Raw genomic sequence first — 20000 nt, 5'->3', positions numbered from 1 at the left:
AGAGAGAGAGAGAGAGAGAGAGAGAGAGAGAGAGAGAGAGAGAGAGAGAGAGAGAGAGAGAGAGAGAGAGCATTGATAGTTGACATGTTGCAGTGATATTTAACCCACGGGGATCTTTGACTGGTCCCATGACCTCCACGCCTCAACACAGAGCACCCTTTCCTGTGTGTTTTGTATTTTACGGTGATGGCCTCGCTTCACACAGGAGCAACAAAGGTTTCAAAAGCTTGAACTGTGTCCTCCTGAACCAGATTGTACGGACAACTGACTGATGGACAACACAATGACTGGGAGATTGCAGATACAGTTGGGCAGAATGAGGTCATTGCTGTTGTGTGCTTCCCGTCTTGCTTCTTGATATTGGGGAGTTTCTGCTGCTCTGGATTTTTATTATTTCTTGTTTTGTTTCTTCTTTTTCTACTTCTATCTTCCTTCTTTGTCTTCCTGTCCTTCTGCCTTTCTTCTTCTTGTGTCTTCCTTCTTCTATCTGCCTCTCCTTCCTTTCTTCTTTATCTTTTATTAAATTGTTCTTCTTCTATCTTCCTCCTTCTGTGTTTCTCTTTCCTCTTTCTGCCTTTCTTCTCGAGCACCGTTTATCCTTCTTCAGCATTGAGGATTTCACATCACATTTTTCTTATCACATTTTGTCACAGTGTTTGACTTTTTTTATTCCTCTTGATAACAGTATCAGTATTAGACTATCCAGGTTCCTCCTGATGACTCCATCTTTGCTCTTTACTTCTTCGGGTTCCTTCTTGGTCTTCTGTTTCATTATGTTTGTACCATATCCTGATGCTGTGTGCACTCTGCTTCCCCGCTGACGGACTTCTGGTAGCTTGTATATGTTGCTGCATTTGAGCCTGGGGAGTAACTGCTGAAATATATCTGTCCGGGTTCTTCCCGACATCTTTGTTCTTTGTTTCTTTCATAATTCTTTATAATTTTTTCACAATTCTCTTTATTCATTATAATTTTTGCTTTTTTGGTTCGCGGGTGCCAGCAGTGACCACTATTTTTGGTTCGCGGGCACCAGCAGTGAGCACTATTTTCATTGTGTCTGTGTATCTGTGTCTGTCTGTCTGTTTGTGACTCTCTCCAGAGCATAGCTCCGTGACATTTGATGAGATCTTGATGAAACTTGGACACAAGCTGGATATCAAGGTCCAGTTGTGTCTTTTTGTATGAGGGGCGTCCCATGCCCCTTGTGGGCGGAGCCACGCCCACTTGAACTTTTTTTTTTCTCGACTTTTTCTCGCAATTTCATTTCCTAGAAGCTGTGCGTAATGTCCATAAGTACAACATATAAAAAAATCCGATTTGATTCGGTCAATTTTGACGGAAGAGATAAGTTTTTATGGTAGGGCTTCCTCAAAAGCTTCCACTAACTCAATTATACCTATCGTGGCATTGTTCAATAATGGGAACCATCGTCACCTCCCGGCTTGTCTTCTCTTTCATCACTTTTGCTCTCTATTTCTCTCTTTCGTAAGCTATCTCTCAGGAGAAGAGAATTCTTGCAGAACGTTTTCTGTGAGGTTCACTGGGCTGTGCACGGATGGGTTTGAGGGTAGTGGAGTCGCGGCTGAAACCCAAATCCTATCTAGGTTCCTCCTGATGACTCCATCTTTACTCTTTACTTTTTGGTCTTCTATTTGATTATGCTTGGAGAGCTTCCGGATAGACAATGTTGCATGTTTTTCCATGTGGTGCCAAGACTCCCTCCAAACCCAAACTCTCTGTCCTCCCGTCCCCCCTCTCCTCCAACTGCTCATAAAAGTGAAAGGACAGTCTTTCGTCGATCATTACCAATTTAATATCATGTCACCACAATTACTGAGTTTGAAGTTGTATTACTTGAAACCGAATTATCATAACTTGTCAATAAACGACTATCTCAGTATTCTTGTGTATTTTGTGTCACTGATGGTGAGTAAAGTGTGTTTAATCACGTTTGGGGGGAAAAAAAAATAATTACAATAAAACCTGCGTTCGCTTTCCACCAACCCGCATTTCGTCATCTCCATCTTGCCACGCGTCGTGTCAAAATCTGACCCCCTCAGGGACTAATTCATCGATATGGCTGAAATAATTATTGGTGTAGATGTTTATCCTTGTCGCTATGTAATGAATCCAGGGTGTGTTTAGATACCAAGTTTCTTGTTGAGCGCTCACCAAGTTGCTTAAGCACTCAAGCAAGCACTCCATTCAAAACCATTGATAAGGAACGGCTGGCTTGGCAAGCGCTAGCTAGCTGCTTGCTAACTGAACACACCGCTGGACATCTCGACAGCGTACAGTACATACAAAACGCCGACAAAAGGACGGTTCTTTAAAGTTAAACATCGATATATTAATACTGAAGGACCAATTTTGTGCTCCTCCTCGCGGTCGCGTCACGTTTTTCTCGGTAATGTGGCCTGGACTGAAAGAAACTTCGTACCTGTAAGAGTGCATCGCACATCGTGGCAATAGTCAACTTTAAAATCTGAAGCAGAATAAACACTTTTTGTTGAGACGGGGGCGAGGAGTGAAGAGGAGGGGGTGGGGGATGAAGAGACGGGGGCAGGGAGTGAAGAGGCGGGGGCGGGGGAGGAAGAGGGGGGGGCAGGGAGTGAAGAGGGGGGGGCGGGGGATGAATAGACGGGGCGGGGATGAAGAGGCGGGGGCAGGGAGTGAAGAGGCGGGGCGGGGGATGAAGAGGCGGGGGCAGGGAGTGAAGAGACGGGGGCAGGGAGTGAAGAGGCGGGGGCGGGGGATGAAGAGGCGGGAGCAGGGAGTGAAGAGGCGGGGGCAGGGAGTGAAGAGGCGGGGCGGGGATGAAGAGGCGGGGGCAGGGAGTGAAGAGACGGGGGCAGGGAGTGAAGAGGCGGGGGGGGGGGATGAAGAGAGGGGGGGGGGAGTGGAGAGGGGGGGGGCAAGGTAAGCAAATTTTTGGGCGGGGGTAAGCAAATTGAAAACGGGAGACAGGGGGGGCGAATGGGGTGGGGGATGAGTGTGCGGTGGCTGCGGTGAATTAGGCGGGGTTGAGTGTGAGGGGGCAGACAGGGGGCGGGGAATCAAGAGACGGGGGGGGGGGTAATTAAATTTTTGGGCGGGGGTAACCAAATTGAAGGCAGGGGGGGAATGGGGCAGGGGCGGGGAATGAGTAGGCGGGGGCAAGCACGCCCTGTCCAGTCCATGTCCCTCGAGTGTGTGTGAGCTGGTGAGGGTGGTTGAATGAACGGAATCCGTCTGTGACGGGGTTTCGGCTAGTTTTAAATATTAATTATGAATATTTTCGTTGAAATGAAGACGTACCTTATTCAGGTTCCATGGCATTGTTTTAGTTTATAAAATGTACATAAACTCAGAGGTGATGTTGAGTGGACCAAAGTGTATGACTGCAATGTGTATATATTACTTCTGAAAGAAGTAAAAGAAAATCTCTTGAGAATTTCCCCAGCCTCCCAACTAATTAATTATGTAATGCAGGCATTTCGCCACCAAGTCGATTTTCATCACCTCTATTTATTTACTTCACATAATATATGAATTACGTGTGCATCAGTTCGTTTATAAATCCTGGACTTGCAAACTAATCATCCTTGGAAAAATCAGGCGAAAAACAAACTTTTTATGATTATTAAACATTTCACAATTTTCTTTCATATGCATTATATGAGAGTGTACCTTCATTGGGTGGTATATAATTCGACTGCCGTTTCGATCGCTCCAAACAAAACATGCATTGCCTCGTTTTCCTCCGCCCGAGTTGTAATCAAAATGTACCTTTGTTTTCATCAAAACGGTGCCTTTATTTAATGATAGAAGACATGTTCAATCTTCAAATGTACACCGGAGGCCTGTGCGGCCTGTTCCAAGGCAAGGCATTTTTGAGCAGGCCGAAACAAAATGGCGGCTTCAGACACTTGCGAGGTGAAAGCAGGCTGACCAAGGGAAAGCCCTTTTTGGTTTTTCATGATGAGCACCCGGTTAATCATCTTGAAGACGTGTGGTGAAATTTACCCAAATACCCCGTTTTCATAATCCGTGTGCATGCAAAGATTCGAGCAGCGAGGCTTCATGGTTTTGGAGTTATGAAGGACACACACACTTATAGATGTACATGTGTCAAAGACCTGCGCCTGCGCACGCACATACACACGCACAACCTGAATCCTGAATCAGATGATGCGTTCAATATCAGACAACATGGAGACACTAAATTGTGCAATGCAAATGATGGCACACACACACCGACATTCTTGACACTTAAAATGCTATTATGTGATGGAATATTCATAAACACAGGTATATGTGTGTGTCTACATACATTCCGTACAGATATATTCCCTACATATAAGCATGCGTGCAATACTTGTCCACAACACCTCGTCACCCTTGGACAATACGAACAGATCCTGCCATGAGCACGACGATGCGGAACAGATCCATCGCATCAATTAGCTATGTAACATGATAAAAGGTTCGTATCAATGTAATATCATGCAATGAACACGGAACTGTACATGAGATAAATCCGAGGTTACACAGGGGTGCCAAAAATTGTGAGCAACAGGTACGTACCGAGCTCACATTAGGTATGCTTTGTCAGGTTGTACATGCAGTGTAAATATTAGGTACGACACGTCAGGTTGTTTGCAATTGATCACGAGTCACCGAGGTATTAAAAATATATTTATTTATTAAATTTTCATTGGGTTTCACATTTTCCCCGATGACCCACTCGTCTGCATTAAGGCGGGCCTCACCACCCATCACCTTCACAAACACACTGAATCCGAAGGGAGAATCTCATTTCGCACGCAACACAAATAACTGCCAGTAGGATATGCTTTGCCTTCATCCACCAAGTCAGGCCCAGCAAAGCAAACAGTACGTGCAGGTGCACCGTCTGCCCTGATAACACAGTGGGCAGTGCCGATGCCCACAAAACTCGAAAAAGCGGGTGGGTGCATAACCAGATGGCTCCATGCAGCGTCTATGATCTCATTGCAAGTCTGCCCTCTCGTTTTTAAAAAAAATATTTTACCTCCGATTCCTTTCGCTGCAACGGTGCAAGTACAGGAGACGGAGCAGACTACAAAGAAGGAGAGTATGGGAAGCCGCAGAGAGCCATCACATCTGATATTCAAACATCCTCAAAATCGAAATGGAAAGAAAAACGAGGGTGAACGTTTTACAAATGGCGTGGATGATCGGCTGTGAAGTAATATATGCATGTGAAACTGCCGATAGGAGCAAAGTATGGATAGAAACGACATCACAGCAACGTACCAACAACATGTTTGTAAATGCCATGGCTTTATGTAGACGTGGTGGCATGAACTAAATTTGTCCACGTGGCGGCAGTGGACCCTTTGAACTTCCAAGGGCATTGAGGCCTCACCTCAGACAAGAAATGCTGCAGCATCACCGTGTTGCATGCAAACCTTTAACCACCAACCTCCACCCACCCACTTGGATTTCCTATTCATACTTAACACGACAAGTACACATACGCATCTCTTGCTCCTTAGCTTGATTTGCATTCCTCATAAATACACAATATCAAACTACATCACAATTTCTCCGACACAAAAGGAAAATTGTGGAACTAGAGCCACTCGGGAGCACAATGCAAGCTGGCAAACCTAGCGACGCTGCCAGAGAGAGAGAGAGAGAGCAAGGCTGCGGCTGTGTGATTGAGGAGTTTTGAGCCGGCCTGCAGCTTTTACAGCAGGAATTGTTTTAATGGAGGCTCCGAGTTAATATGAAGTTAAATCAATGAGTGGTGACTTCATTCCCATTCCTGCCTCACGCTACCCATCCCCCATCGCTCTCCGGGCATACAAGGAGATTACTGCGCCGTATTCGCTTCCGAAATCCATGCCAGCAAGTGCCAGAATCGAGCAAGACTCGAAACGCCAGGCCGTCGCTGCACATGACCAGCTGCCGCTGTAACTGGCCTCTTCGTGGCTGGCAGGCCTCAGCGCCTGAGATCATTAGTTAATGCAAAATCTACCCGGCCTACGTGACAGGAACGCAATACTCAAACACACAAAATTGCATTTTAATGAGCTCAAAAGGGCATGCAAGCCGCTTGTGAAACAGGCAGCAACATTTACCCAAACGCCTGTGACACAGCTGGCGAAGGTTGCAAAAATAAATAATTTTTTTATTTTAAAAAAAAAGAGACCCAACCAGGCCAATTTCATCAAATGATAACAATTCCCACCTTATCAAGCTAATTCTTCAGTCTCTAGAATCGCATCTCTCAGCAATTTATTTCTAGCTTTGTCAAGTTTGCTTATGAAGGATATTATTTGTGGGAAAAAAAATTAAAAAGCAAATTGAAAACACAACAGATCATTCGTTCCATCTGAACTGATCAGCGAGCTACCCATTCCGCATTGCCGTCGCATCGGGCTCACCGGGAGCAGTCTGTGGGTCAATGGGCTGGCTCGTCTTGATGAGAATTTCCATCACCCGCACAATCATATCAGCCTTGATGTCCTCACTAAAGAAAAAAAAGAAAAGAAAAAAGGAGGACCAAAAGAGATGGTTAAGTGAGCCGGTCGAGATAACAAACAAACACTTGGATTTGGCCACCCTTCAAATGAAAGGCCAAAATGCCAATAAACTAGACATGAAAAAACAAATTCCCATTTTTTGAGAGTCCACATGCATGCATTTGACGGATTGTTTTTCATGACACCAGGCTATGTTTTTTGCATGGTACTATACAGGTTATTTCACTGGAGCATCATTTCGTAACATTCCGATACAAATTTCTATTGAGGGGCAGCCAGAGCAGGCATGGCGGCAGCAGTGCTCTCGAGCCTGGCACTTGCTGCTCAATGCCAAGCTGAGAGCATCCCAGCTGCGGTTAATAAAAGGGAGCCTTGCCAGCAAATGATCTCATCGCTTTCACGATGTGGAAGGTTACCTCATATCGGAACACAAGAGGCTGGTCATTGGAAGATGAGGTTAAAGGATCGAAAACAATTAGGACCATCTGTCATAGGGCAAGCCGATAATGCCAAAATTGGCCTTCTCCTTTCCTTCTCCCTCCCCCTTTTCAAATAAAATTCATCGACTTCGACTTTACTCTATTATTCGTCGGAGGCACTCTAGCCCCACACCATTCATAATACAGCACCGTTCGTTTTAGCTCGAGGTGTGCACGTGACCGAGAGCGATAGCGTTTCGACTGGCACGGCTCACTGCTCAGGCCTCGACTCCTGTGAAACGAGTTAATATTCACAAGCGAATCATTCAGGAGGTGGGCAGAGAGCACCCAGGCAATTGCATTTCTCAATGGCTCAACTAGTCCTACGCAAGCACCTTGTGCTCTGTTGGCACAAGCGGAGTACACTGGAATGCCTGTGCCAAAAAGAAACCTTCGTGGATGGAGGAATGTGCTCTGCCAGCCACCCACACACCCACGGTCTTAAAATTAACCAGTTCCAGGAATGAAACGTCCTCCACATGATGGTAACCTTCTCTCCTGCCAAGTCCGAACTTATCACAACACAGTGATCCGAACAAAGAAGTGTTGAAAATCCAATGTATATATAAATAAATAAATATATATAAATAAATTTAAAAAATTAGAAATATATATTTATATATTGGCAACTACTGTACCAAATCATTTGTTAAAGGCAAGGAAACCTCAGAAATCCAATTTCGATGTACTCGTACCCTGCTCTGCTATCTATAATTATACCTTCCCATGCCACGTTCGTGATTTTCCTGGTATCCTTCATAACCAAATGCAATCTACGTAACTTGTGGAAACTTTAAAAAAATAAATAAATAAATAAAAGTTAAAATAATCTGCGATATCCTGACCAGAGCACAAAAATAGAAAAATAAAACAGACGAGTACGCGCGGCGCTTAAAATTTTTCGGAACGGTGTATTCATTGGCACCCTCGAGCAGCGGCATATTGCGGATTATAAATTTTAATGCACAGTACCGCTTGTTATGTGCCATCAGTTTCATTAATTTCGAAATTTCTTCTTTCAGAGCATGAGCCGGAAGTTTGCTATGTCAGACAATCATGGACCTAAGTAAATTAGGTGTCGAGGTGTTATCACATATTTATGCAAAAAAGGGTGTCCACAAAAATACATCGTGGGTATGCAAGATGAAGGTGTTCGCTCATATTATACAGTGGTGAAATGGGTGAATGGTTTTAAGCATGGATTGGGAATCTGTTGAAGATGTCCCCAAAGACGAAACGGGTGGAAGAGGAGACCAACCGACCCTTACACAGTTGCTTCGAAGGTCGAGGTGCTAATTGTGGAAGATCACCATGTTCAGGTCACAGAAATATAAGAAACAGAAGTTGGAATTTCTCAAGATAGCATTTCCACCAACATCCATGAACACTTGGGCGTGTCCGAAAGCCTCAGCAACACTGGACGATGGATCTTCCGAAACCTCAGAATCAACGATCGACAGCAATGGTCGGTATCATGTTGCGAGCTTCTCCAACCGTTCAACGCCGATCCAGACGACTTTCATGATCGTCCGGTAAATGCTGACGGAACGAGGCTTCACCATTGGGATTCGGAAACCAAACTGTTATCAAATTGGATTACAGCCACCCAAGAAATTTTACACCCAACCCCTCAGCCATTGGAAGATGGCTGCTCATTTTTGGCCCCAATTTTTGCCCAATCATGGCCCCAATTTTTCTGGGATGGCCTGCTGATCGACAACATGTGTCACAAAAGTACAATCACAGGTGAATATTACGCAAGCCTCGTGCAAAAATTGCCATCATTGGCCATTGAGGACATGCACCGAGGAACGTCGACCAATGGCGTACTCCTTCAGGATAGCAAGGCCCATGTTATGCATGTTGCCACTCATGACTGTGGCTTCGAGCAGCTGGAGCAACCGCCCGCCACCCCCTCACCCACACCTCGGCACAAGGCCCATGACGACTCTAATCTGTTTTGACAGTTTAAATTAAAAATTTTAGCACCAACTAAAGTTGGGCAGAGGGCGGTAACGGTCAGTCACAAAGTATGGCCCAACCTGGCACCAAATGTAGACCAGATCAGACCAGGCATGTAGATTACCCCTCCCTGGAGGTCATCAATGAGCCACCTTGGAATCTACCTTCAATCAGACAGCAAAACGTTAATTATTCTCACTGGCCCGGTTTCCAAAACCTCAGCATCCGAATCCTTCGGAGCTCTGTCTGCAACCAGATTCGAACGATAATCCTCTGGGAATTCCAGTTCGAAGTCTTCGGCGGTATTCCATTACTCTACTGTATCAAAATACTCCTTTGGGTCAACCATGCATCAATTAAGGGTTTCAATTGTTCCCGTTAGTGTTCCAGCTGAACACCTAAAAAACGAAACAAAATTCTAACTGGAGCGGAGTTGATGGAACGCCATTGCAAATCCCCACGCTTCCCACCTCTAGCAGAGTTGAAAGATGTTTGAACATAAAGTTCCACCGGGAATGACCCAACATCAATTTTTGAGTTGAATTGTTTTTTTTTTTCCCGTTTTGACCCATGCCCCTAAGTCACCACCCTCTGGCGCATTACATGAACCGGGGGTCAAATCAAAAATAATTGTTACATATTTCATGCGACCCCGAATGTTGATCGCAAATACAAAGTTTCACTTTAAAATGTTTAAAAATGTGCCAGCGATTGCATTTTTCAGCATTTGACCTTTGACCCCAGCATAAGAGGCAAGGCCAAATTTGACACGACTCTTGCCCCTTCGTGCCATGTGGTGATCATAGCTACCAAGTTTGGTGAAGTTCTGCCCAACCGTTTAGGGGGAGATAGCATGACAGACATACAGGTAGTGGACAAATTTAAAAAAAAAAAAAAAAAAGGAAACTCCTGAGTAAATGAGGGACACCAAGCAACGGCTTCCACACAGGTGTGGCCCATGTGTTAATTAAGCAAATAACATCCTGGCATGCTTAGGATAATACTTAAAAACTCTACACAGGCCTGGTTGCCTATAATTATGGCCAGTATGGCTGCAAGAGGAGACCCCCTCAATGCCCCCATCCACAGAGACCATGTGGTCGCCTAATGGTTTGATGAGCATGACACTGATGTTATCCAAGTCGTGGCCTTCTCAATCACCAGATCTGAACCCAATCGAGCATTTATGGGATATCCTGAGAGAGCGTTTCCCACCTCCATCAAACAGGTGTGAGTTGATTGACTTTCTCGGAGAAGAATGGTGCCGCATCACTCCTGCAGAATTCCAGACGCTGCTGGACTCTACGCCACGGCGCATATCGGCCGTACTGGCCAATGCCTGACTAAGTGACCTTACCTTAGCGTTTCCATTTTCAAGTCCACTACGTGTACATACAAGCAGATAGACAGACGGAGCCGATTACAATATCCCCCCGCTTTTTTTTTCTTTCTTCAAAAAGTGTGAGGATAATAAACAACCGGTGCTATGTCGTTGGGTTTAAACATAACAGGGGCGACAGCAGAGCTCATAAAAATTTGCATCTTTCAAAGCTATCCAAAAGTTATCTTCATCTCTCAGCAGGGGTCCAAGTCCCAAGGTTTGCTTCTCGCCCACCGCAGGCAGTTTGGTGAACTCTTAATTGTACGTCGCCTCACTTCTTCCCTCGCTCCTCCCGCCCCCTGTACTCCCTCAGTCTGCGCAGATTCCAGAACCCCATAACTTGTTACCCCACTGATCTCTCCACTAAATGGATTTGCTGTCACGGCTGAATGTTGAAATCAACGCACCGCCTTAAGAACCCCCAAAAGAAGCGACTTGCACGCATCGTTCGTGCCGAGTGCGGCGTGTATTTATTATTTGAAAAAAAAATTGATCACCCTCAGCTTGCAGAGACATTTTATTAATTTTTTTTTGCTCAGTATCATTTCCAAATGATCTCCCGTCAAAATGTTTTGAACGACCGTTATTTCATGAAAATAGTCTGCCTAATCATGATCACGTCATCTTCCCCTTCTTGTCTAACTCTTATAACGCCCACCGCAAGTAGTTTGGTTCCTTTGCTCTTCAGTCGTCACTTCTTCCCCACAATAATAATTATAACGGGTTTGGAAGACATTTATCAACTTTTATCAAACCAAAGTCATGAAGACAAAATTGAGACATTTCGAGGTATTTGTGCTTTCCGATTTCGTACATGTTCATATGGAATGTAGAATGTGCATGTCGTCTTTTAGACAATAACCCCAAACATTGTTTGGTAAATTATGTTACTTCCTGTATCAAAAATATTCAAAATGACATGTTTTGTAAATTTGACCATTACACCCGTGTAACGTTCAAAGTGGCATCGTAACAGAGAGTAATGTAGCATATGGACACCTGTTGGCACACTTTCAATCACTTCCTGTAACAAACATGTGAAAATGAGAGATAATTAAGCGTGTGTGTGTGTGTGTGTGTGTGTGTTTTGAAAATGGCACCACCTTTGGTGATGGCTGGTTTTGCAAGTAACTTCCTTAATGTTATGACATGGAGCATGATATGTTGTGATCAATAAAATTTCTTTCAAAAATGATAAAGTGTATTTCCAAGGATGTGCCGCAGTACGTTGCCCACCAAAGGTGGACCGAGAAGGGTACTCCCGAGTCCCACCCTTCGCGCGGGAGTTCCCGCTGGTCGGACCCAATGTCAGTGTGTCAGTTTTGCATCTCCTCTCAAGCCAATGGTCACGCAAAATTGAAAATGGTGCAATATTCGAGTTTCTCCCTCTCTCAACACAGAGACGGTGGTCTTTCTGTCTTCTACCGTCTGCTCTCCGGCCTTGCCCCCCTCCCCCCTCCCCCCTTTTGCTCTGTCTGTGCTCTGTCCCCTCGATATTTTTCTCAGGTCGCTCAAGGTCTGCCAGCAACCCCCTTCTGGTGAAACTGCCAAAATCAAGAATCACTGCTCACCTTCACTCTTTCATTCCTCTTTTTTCCCTCCTCTGCAACAAACTCCCACACTCTCTGCAATCCCACTCCTCCCTCTGGACCACTATCTCAAATCTTCCCCCATCCAAGTTCTTGATTTTTTCTACCCCTGTCAATCCACCCCAAACCCAAATCCTTAAAATTCCCTGTTATCCTTCCTGAAAGCCCCTGTAGTGTCCATCTTGTTTACCCCATGTACCCCCACCCCATCCCTCTCCCTTCCACAGATCTCCTATTGTCTTTGTTTCCCACTATTTTGTGCTTCCCTCTTCCACCCCTCTTGCCTCCTGCCTCGTTATGCGTTTCTATATATTCACTCTTACACGAGCCTCGACTTGGTATACAAAAACAAAACAAAAAAAAATCAAAATTAATCGCCAAGGACCTGAGCAGTGCAGGGTCACAAAAAAGTGACTCGGCCAAAAACATTTTCATTATTCACATTGATATCGACATCGATAAATTCCCAGACAAAGCAAGCACGAACTGTGCTTCGCTTGGCCTTATCCACTTCATATTCCAAGAACATTTCACAAATTAAACAGTTATCTCCCAAAAATGCCCTTTCTTTCGTGAATTGATTTTGGTGGAGGCCTTACCTCCGTGACAAAAAAAAAACAGTGGCATATCAATAAAATACTTATTTACTGCTTTCCTGTTCCAAGAATTCCAATATAGATTTTAAAAAATTACAACTACAAACGCAATAAAAATGTGGGGCTGGTGTCCACAGGCTTTCGAGTCATTTCATATAAATACTGGCGAAGATAATTGTGATCTCAAGAAAGTAGAAGCATGTGCGTAACCGAAGCACAATTTCGAGAAACTTGTTTCAATGGAGTAGTGTCACTTTCTGGGCGTCATAATATGGCCACGGCTCAGCTTCACAGTCGCTTGCCCAACGGATATCGAGCTTCCCATTCGGTTAGTGCAGAGATCAGTGGTTTACCACAATCAAAAGAAGACAAATCACAAGAAATTGACATACTTCTGGTCATGTGATCAGCATGGCCTCCGCAATTTAACATCAGGACCCTATCCTAATCTTGTAACCCAAATTTGTTAACATTCTGACTGTTGGGTCTGGAGAAGATTTTTGTTGGAATTTACACGATTTTCCCAAAAATTGACCAAGCTGGCCATTTTGACACACTTCCGGTCATGTGATCGGCATGACCTCCGTAATTTAACATCCCTACCTTGGCCTACAGTTGTAACCCAAATTTGGTAGCACACTGACTGGTGGGTGTGGGGAAGATTTTTGTTGGAATTTACACGATTTTCCCAAAAATTTACCAAGCTGGCCATTTTGACACACTTCCGGTCATGTGATCGGCATGACCTCCGTAATTTAACATCCCTACCTTGGCCTACAGTTGTAACCCAAATTTGGTAGCATACTGACTGGTGGGTATGGAGAAGATTTTTGTTGGAATTTACACGATTTTCCCAAAAATTGACCAAGCTGGCCATTTTGACACACTTCCGGTCATGTGATCGGCATGACCTCCGTAATTTAACATCCCTACCTTGGCCTACAGTTGTAACCCAAATTTGGTAGCACACTGACTGGTGGGTGTGGGGAAGATTTTTGTTGGAATTTACATGATTTTCCCAAAAATTGACTAAGCTGGCCATTTTGACACACTTCCGGTCATGCGATCGGCATGACCTCTGTAATTTAACATCCCTACCTTGGCCTACAGTTGTAACCCAAATTTGGTAGCACACTGACTGGTGGGTGTGGGGAAGATTTTTGTTGGAATTTACACGATTTTCCCAAAAATTGACCAAGCTGGCCATTTTGACACACTTCCGGTCATGTGATCGGCATGACCTCCGTAATTTAACATCCCTACCTTGGCCTACAGTTGTAACCCAAATTTGGTAGCACACTGACTGGTGGGTGTGGGGAAGATTTTTGTTGGAATTTACACGATTTTCCCAAAAATTGACCAAGCTGGCCATTTTGACACACTTCCGGTCATGCGATCGGCATGACCTCTGTAATTTAACATCCCTACCTTGGCCTCGAGTTGTAACCCAAATTTGGTTGCACACTGACTGGTGGGTCTGGGGAAGAAGATTTTTGAAGGAATTTACCAAGTCCACCATTTTGACCAACTTTAAGTCACGTGACCAAAACGAGCTTTGCAATCCCTGTTACCAGTCAGAAGAACCTTGCTGCCAAATTTCAGCCGGATCCGACTTCCAGAATTTTTAAATTGATTCTTCATCATTGAAAGATATGGCCAAAAATGACATAAAGCACAATATCTCAAAAAGTTGTGGATGGATTCGGATGAAACTTGCTGGACAGTTTGGGTGTGACCACGACTAATTGATTCAATTTTGGTAAAGATCTGGATCCGACTACTAGAATTTTTTGAGTGATTCTTCACCACTGAGAGATAGGGCTCAAAAACGACAGAAAGCATGACATTTCAAAAATGTGTTGGACCCGATATGTTCTCGTGGATCAGGCATTACAGGGCGGAGGTATGCGCTCCAACGTGTGCCCTTTTAGTTTTCTATAGTTTTACAGGTGTGAGCATATTATCAGTAGGGTTAATGTTGCATCACCCAAACTCCCGCGCGTGCGCACGCACACACTTCTGACAACTCCTCAATTAAAAAGCCTCAGCCTCCCCCTCTCAACTCTGTCTTATTTTTGCTCTCCCCCCCTCCCCCAAGTCCTCACCCTTCCCCTCCCAAACCTAAGACGTCAATCCTCTCCCCACACTGAAGTCTTCAAACCCCTTCACCAAAAGTCCTCAAACCCCTACCCTCCCCCTTTTCCAAAGCTCTCCCATCTATATTTTCATACCCCCACCCCCCCTTTTCCAAAGCTCTCCCATCTATATTCTCATACCCCCACCCCCCCTCATATAATCAAATGGGCATTCTCACGTCGAAGCGGGAATTCAGGATGCTTTCTGCTCCCATATCATGCGAGCACCGATCTCACAGAAATCCGTCACAATTTTAAGAGAAACTTGTCAGAAATAATAGCAAACCTGCGTAACCTCCGCAGTACAAGCAATGCTTGAGAGAAGGGGTTCTAAAGGGTAATTCTAACAGATTCCTAAATTGGTGGCTGTAGTATAGAAATTGTGGGTGGAGTCAAGCAAACTGTCCAACCAATGGGTGGAACTCAAACGCACACACACACATACGACGCAATCGATGCATGCCCGGCTCCCATTATAGCGTCTATATATTACTAAAACTCTCATCTTGTATGTATGTATGTGTGTATGTTCCCGAAATACAGCCAAAACGGTACACGATAGCACAAAAATTTTCGTGACACCTTACTCACTATTCTCCTGCGATGTGCAGTATCAAGTTTTGTTCAAATCGGGCAACAAAAAAAATATAAAAAAATCAATTCCCGATTCAGTCAAGTACTCTTCGGGAGAATTTGATCAATGTAAACAACCTCAGCGGTATCGTTCGCTGGAGCTATCTTTTCTTTTCTTTTTTTTTTGAAATGATCTTTTTTATCAATCGCTGTCACAACGGGTTCACGGGTCGTCTAGTCTATATTAAAGCTTCGCTGGCTATCTAAACTAGCTATTCTTAATGCTGTTTTCATTTGAATCAAAAGAGGGATGGAAACATTTTTTTTTAAAGCAGATGAATTAAAACCTAATGGACATAGTCTGTAGCCACTGTTGAAGATTATTTTACCTGTTGCAATATCCAACAATATTTGCAGACTGGAAGGACACCTCCACTTAATCCTTGAACACCACTCACCCTTGTTAACTCCCCCAACAAATTGTCTTCTTGCATTACCTTCATCATCATACATTTCTCCCATAAACTAACAGTTTGTTGGGGCACCACAATGGCGTTTCCACAGGTAAATGGAGCAGGTGGTGGTCATATCCTCTGCGGACCCTGGTGAGAGCAGGAACTTGACACTTGGACAAGGGTGCCAGTAGTAGAAGTAACTTGCCGACCCTTCGTCCCTTTACATAATGGGATATTTAAAGTACATCAGCAATCAATGCGAGCAGACACGTCCTCAGATTAATGTACATTTGAGGGACAGCACATCCGTTGATGCAATGCCCTGCACAGCAAGCACCGGTATAACAAATGATAAACGGGTCGAGAAGTCAACCCGGACTATTGATATCGGAAGCAAGTGCAGGCCATCCTGTTGGATGCTTTCAGGATACAATGCGATTGTATTACCGACTACCTGGCCTCACATGCATATTTGGTCGTTGGCATGGTTCTGAAATTTTACTTGTGGGCACAAACATCAGCAAACCTTGTCCTCACTTCCCTTAGAGATGAAAGGGTTTGAAACATCCCACTCCCCCCACTCCCCCCCCACCCTCCCCAATATCCAATTTCCATGTTAAGCACCTGCAGCGGAAGACAAGCGGTGCAAATTGTTCGGCAATGGTACGCAGAGCGGAAGGTGTTGGACCGGCAACTTGAACAAGGTGCTGCAGCAAGCAATGCAGGGCGAGTCCGTGCTGGGTAATAACTGTGGGTGACTCCATGAGGCGCCGCACCATCTCCGAGCACTCACTCGCACCGCAGCCACCTGCAAACAGTGCTAAGCTTCAAGCATTTACATGCAAGTGTGACAAAGTTCTGGACTAAAACCATGTATGAGGGAGGGAGGAGTAGGGAGAGGAGAGGAGTCCAAAACACACAGAGAGACGAGAGAGACGAGAGAGACGAGAGAGACGAGAGAGACGAGAGAGACGAGAGAGACGAGAGAGACGAGAGAGACGAGAGAGACGAGAGAGACGAGAGAGACGAGAGAGACGAGAGAGACGAGAGAGACGAGAGAGACGAGAGAGACGAGAGAGACGAGAGAGACGAGAGAGACGAGAGAGACGAGAGAGAGAGAGAGAGAGAGAGAGAGAGAGAGAGAGAGAGAGAGAGAGAGAGAGAGAGAGAGAGAGAGAGAGAGAGAGAGAGAGAGAGAGAGAGAGAGAGAGCCCAAAAACGACCTAACACACGCAAGGGGTCCCCAAACGACCTGCACACACAAAGGGTCCCCAAATGATCTGCACACATGAGGGATCCCCAATGACCTGCACACACAAAGGGTCCCCAAATGATCTGCACACACAAGGGGTCCCCAAACGATCTGTACATGCAAGGGGTCCCCAAACGACCTGCACACGTGAGGGATCCCCAATGACCTGCACACACAAAGGGTCCCCAAATGATCTGCACACATGAGGGATCCCCAATGACCTGCACACACAAAGGGTCCCCAAATGATCTGCACACACAAGGGGTCCCCAAACGATCTGCACACGTGAGGGGTCCCCAAACGACCTCCACACGCAAGGGGTCCCCAATGAACTGCACACGCAATGGGTCCCCAATGATCTGCACACGCGAGGGGTCCCCAAACGACCTCCACACGCAAGGGGTCCCCAATGAACTGCACACGCCCCAATGTGGGCAGGGGATCATAAAAGACTGGCAGATGGGAGAGTGCACCAAACAACTTGAGTGCTGAAGAGGCCCCAAAACAACCAGTGCATGTAAGGGGGCCGAATAATCACTAGTGTGTGAGGGGGCCCAATAACAACCAGCAAGTGGGAGGGAGCCAAAACAAAACTGGTGGGGGTGGTTGGGGGGGGGTGGAGGGGGAAGCTGTCAGTGAAACCAAAAGTTATATGAGAAGGAAGAGGGTAAAACAAAGCAACTGGATGAAAGGACAACAAAATGACATCACAACCAGCAGGCATCCATAAATGGTTATATAGTTATTATATGACGTCATACGGATGGCAAAATGGTTGAAATCCCAACTTCGAGAGTGAACCTCTTCCTCCATACAACCCATTAAAGTGTGGTTAAAAAACAACAAACCTTCAAGCAATGCACATGATAAAAGTTCCTAAAATGTGATTTCAGTTTTTCTCATCTATATATTACATACCATTATTAAATGTTGAATTGTAGTTGTGATGAAGCTGAGCAAATGTCACATTTTAAATATTTTCTCACCCTCACATTTAACAACCTGTGCCGCCACTTCATCCACATTCACACAACTTCCAATATATCAAGAATTTTTGACCATTTTGCACTTTCGGTTACGACGTCTGAGGAAGGACGTCGCAGCCATCGAGAGGGTTCAGCAAGGAGCGACTCGATCGATTCCGGGCCGAGCGAGACTCAGCATTGAGGAGCGGCTAAAGGAGACGGGACTTCATAACTTAGAAAGGATGAGGTAATTACAAGGCGATTTGATGGAGATATTGACAGAGAGAAAATAACAGCGGAAGAGTTTTTCAGCAGATTGGATTGGACTTGATTGGACCAGGGGCCATAGCTCCTGAGAGTAAACAAGAAGAGTTATGACAGTCGTCAGGCGAGGGTCTTTCAGTCAGAGAGCGGTTAATGCATGGAATTTCCTCCCTGGAAAAGTAAATTGGAATTGGATAGGTACCGAGAAAGTATTGGAGATATTGGGGTGCAGGTTATATTGGCAGGACTCGTGTGCGGATGGGTGATGGGATCCGGCGTTGGTGCAGTGTAGGCGTGTCAGGACGAATGGCCGCCTCCTGCACCAAAGTTCCTTGTTTATCCCCTTGTATTAAGTGTTTCTTTCTGCAGAAGCTGCGAGTATCGACTCGAGCCAAACACTGTATCGACTCGAGCCAGTTCTACACTGTGCTTGCAACACCGTCTGCGGTGGTGTCATCATCCAAAATGATGCAACATGCGATACCATGCCACAAGACCATTGATGCACGAGTCCTATAAACTGCTTATGTATTTTCAAAAGGAAATAAAACTCAAAAAAGTAGGCAATACTACTGTTACTACTACAACTACAACTACTACTACCACCGAGATAATGATGACCGATTCAGCACTGCAATTCCAAGTGCCACAAGTCCAGTTTTACCTTTTAATTCTGCTTGCCAAGGTAATGTCATGTGCGGCTGTAAGTACCAGCAGGCATCAACGAGCATGTGCTTACCCTGGCTGGCGTAAATGACTTCGCTAAACACGGAGACGGGCACCAGGGGGCTGGGTAGCTCGCGCAGGTAACACTTCACTGCATCAACGACCGTTGGCACTGGCACCGAGTCCAAGTCGACGGAGAGATCTGCGGACATACAATGGCAAACTCACGTCAGCATACCCGGGAATCATGAGCAAGGCACTTGGTTTCCATCCGTGGAGTGCAGAAAATGTTCAAATAATTTCATTACATGACATCGACTTTAAAATGTGGAGTTTTGAGTCAGTGGCTGTGCAGGTTCTTCAAGAGAACACGACTCGTCATTTGGATCACCAGATTTATCACACGTCACTATATCAATAGGCCTGCTGCTGAACGCAAGCCGTGTGTGGCATGCACACAGGCACGTCGCACATGACACACACACACACACACACACACACACACACACACACACACACACACACACACACACACACACACACACACACACACACACACACAATGATTGTCAAGAAAAGTATAGCATCAACAAATGCAGCAAATGACAAAGTGCCAAAGGGGGAAATGGAGGAAATGATGAGGGTGGGGGGGGGAGGAGGAATGGAGGAAAGGACAATATGGCTGGGTGGAGGGGGATGATGAAGAAAGGTGAGGGAAAGAGAAGATAAGGGAGAGAGAACGTGAAGGTACAAGAGGAGAAGGGAAAATTGGGGAGAGGGAGAGGACAAGGGGAAGAGGGGTGAGGGGGTGGGGGGAGAACAGGTGGAAGGAAAAATAGACAAAGGAAAAGGGTGGAGAAGAGAAGGCCTGAAAGAACAGAAAATAAAAGAGTAGGTAAAGAGGTGGGGGGGGAGGGGGGGAGTGGAATGGGTAGGGGGGAGGGAGGTACTCCCTTCCAGAACACACCTAAACAATGATGCATGTGCAGCATCATATACAGATGGGACATCTTTGGAAGTGAAACAAACCAGAGCACCAGAAATATGCCAACTAATGGGATGATCGATTTTCAAGAATGCTACCCAAAGCATGATCGCAATTTGATAAATGTACCCTGGGAAAGGAAACTGCAGAATTGCTGCCTTTTCATGCGCTTCAATCCGATTCCCA

At 45.4% G+C, this 20000-nt stretch overlaps 1 protein-coding gene across 3 annotated transcripts in view; it reads right to left on the bottom strand.

The window, feature by feature from the left end:
- Positions 1–20000, bottom strand: part of LOC147025440 (phosphatidylinositol 3-kinase regulatory subunit gamma-like) — a 210175-nt gene that overhangs the window by 88719 nt on the left and 101456 nt on the right. For all 3 annotated transcript variants that reach the window (XM_085886401.1, XM_085886403.1, XM_085886402.1), the window contains 3 exons: positions 18903–19031; positions 16307–16490; positions 6414–6499 (listed from right to left, as the gene is read on the bottom strand). In XM_085886401.1, coding sequence (XP_085742527.1) covers positions 6414–6499; positions 16307–16490; positions 18903–19031 — 399 coding nt within the window. The remainder of the gene's footprint in view (positions 1–6413; positions 6500–16306; positions 16491–18902; positions 19032–20000) is intronic.

Source organism: Eptatretus burgeri, chromosome 6 (assembly GCF_056783735.1).
Source record: "Eptatretus burgeri isolate ZD-2024b chromosome 6, Ebu_testis_v1, whole genome shotgun sequence".
NCBI classification, from domain to species: Eukaryota; Metazoa; Chordata; class Myxini; order Myxiniformes; family Myxinidae; genus Eptatretus; species Eptatretus burgeri.
The sequence above is the reverse complement of the archived record's forward strand: the minus strand, read 5'-3'. Positions and strand labels throughout refer to the sequence as shown.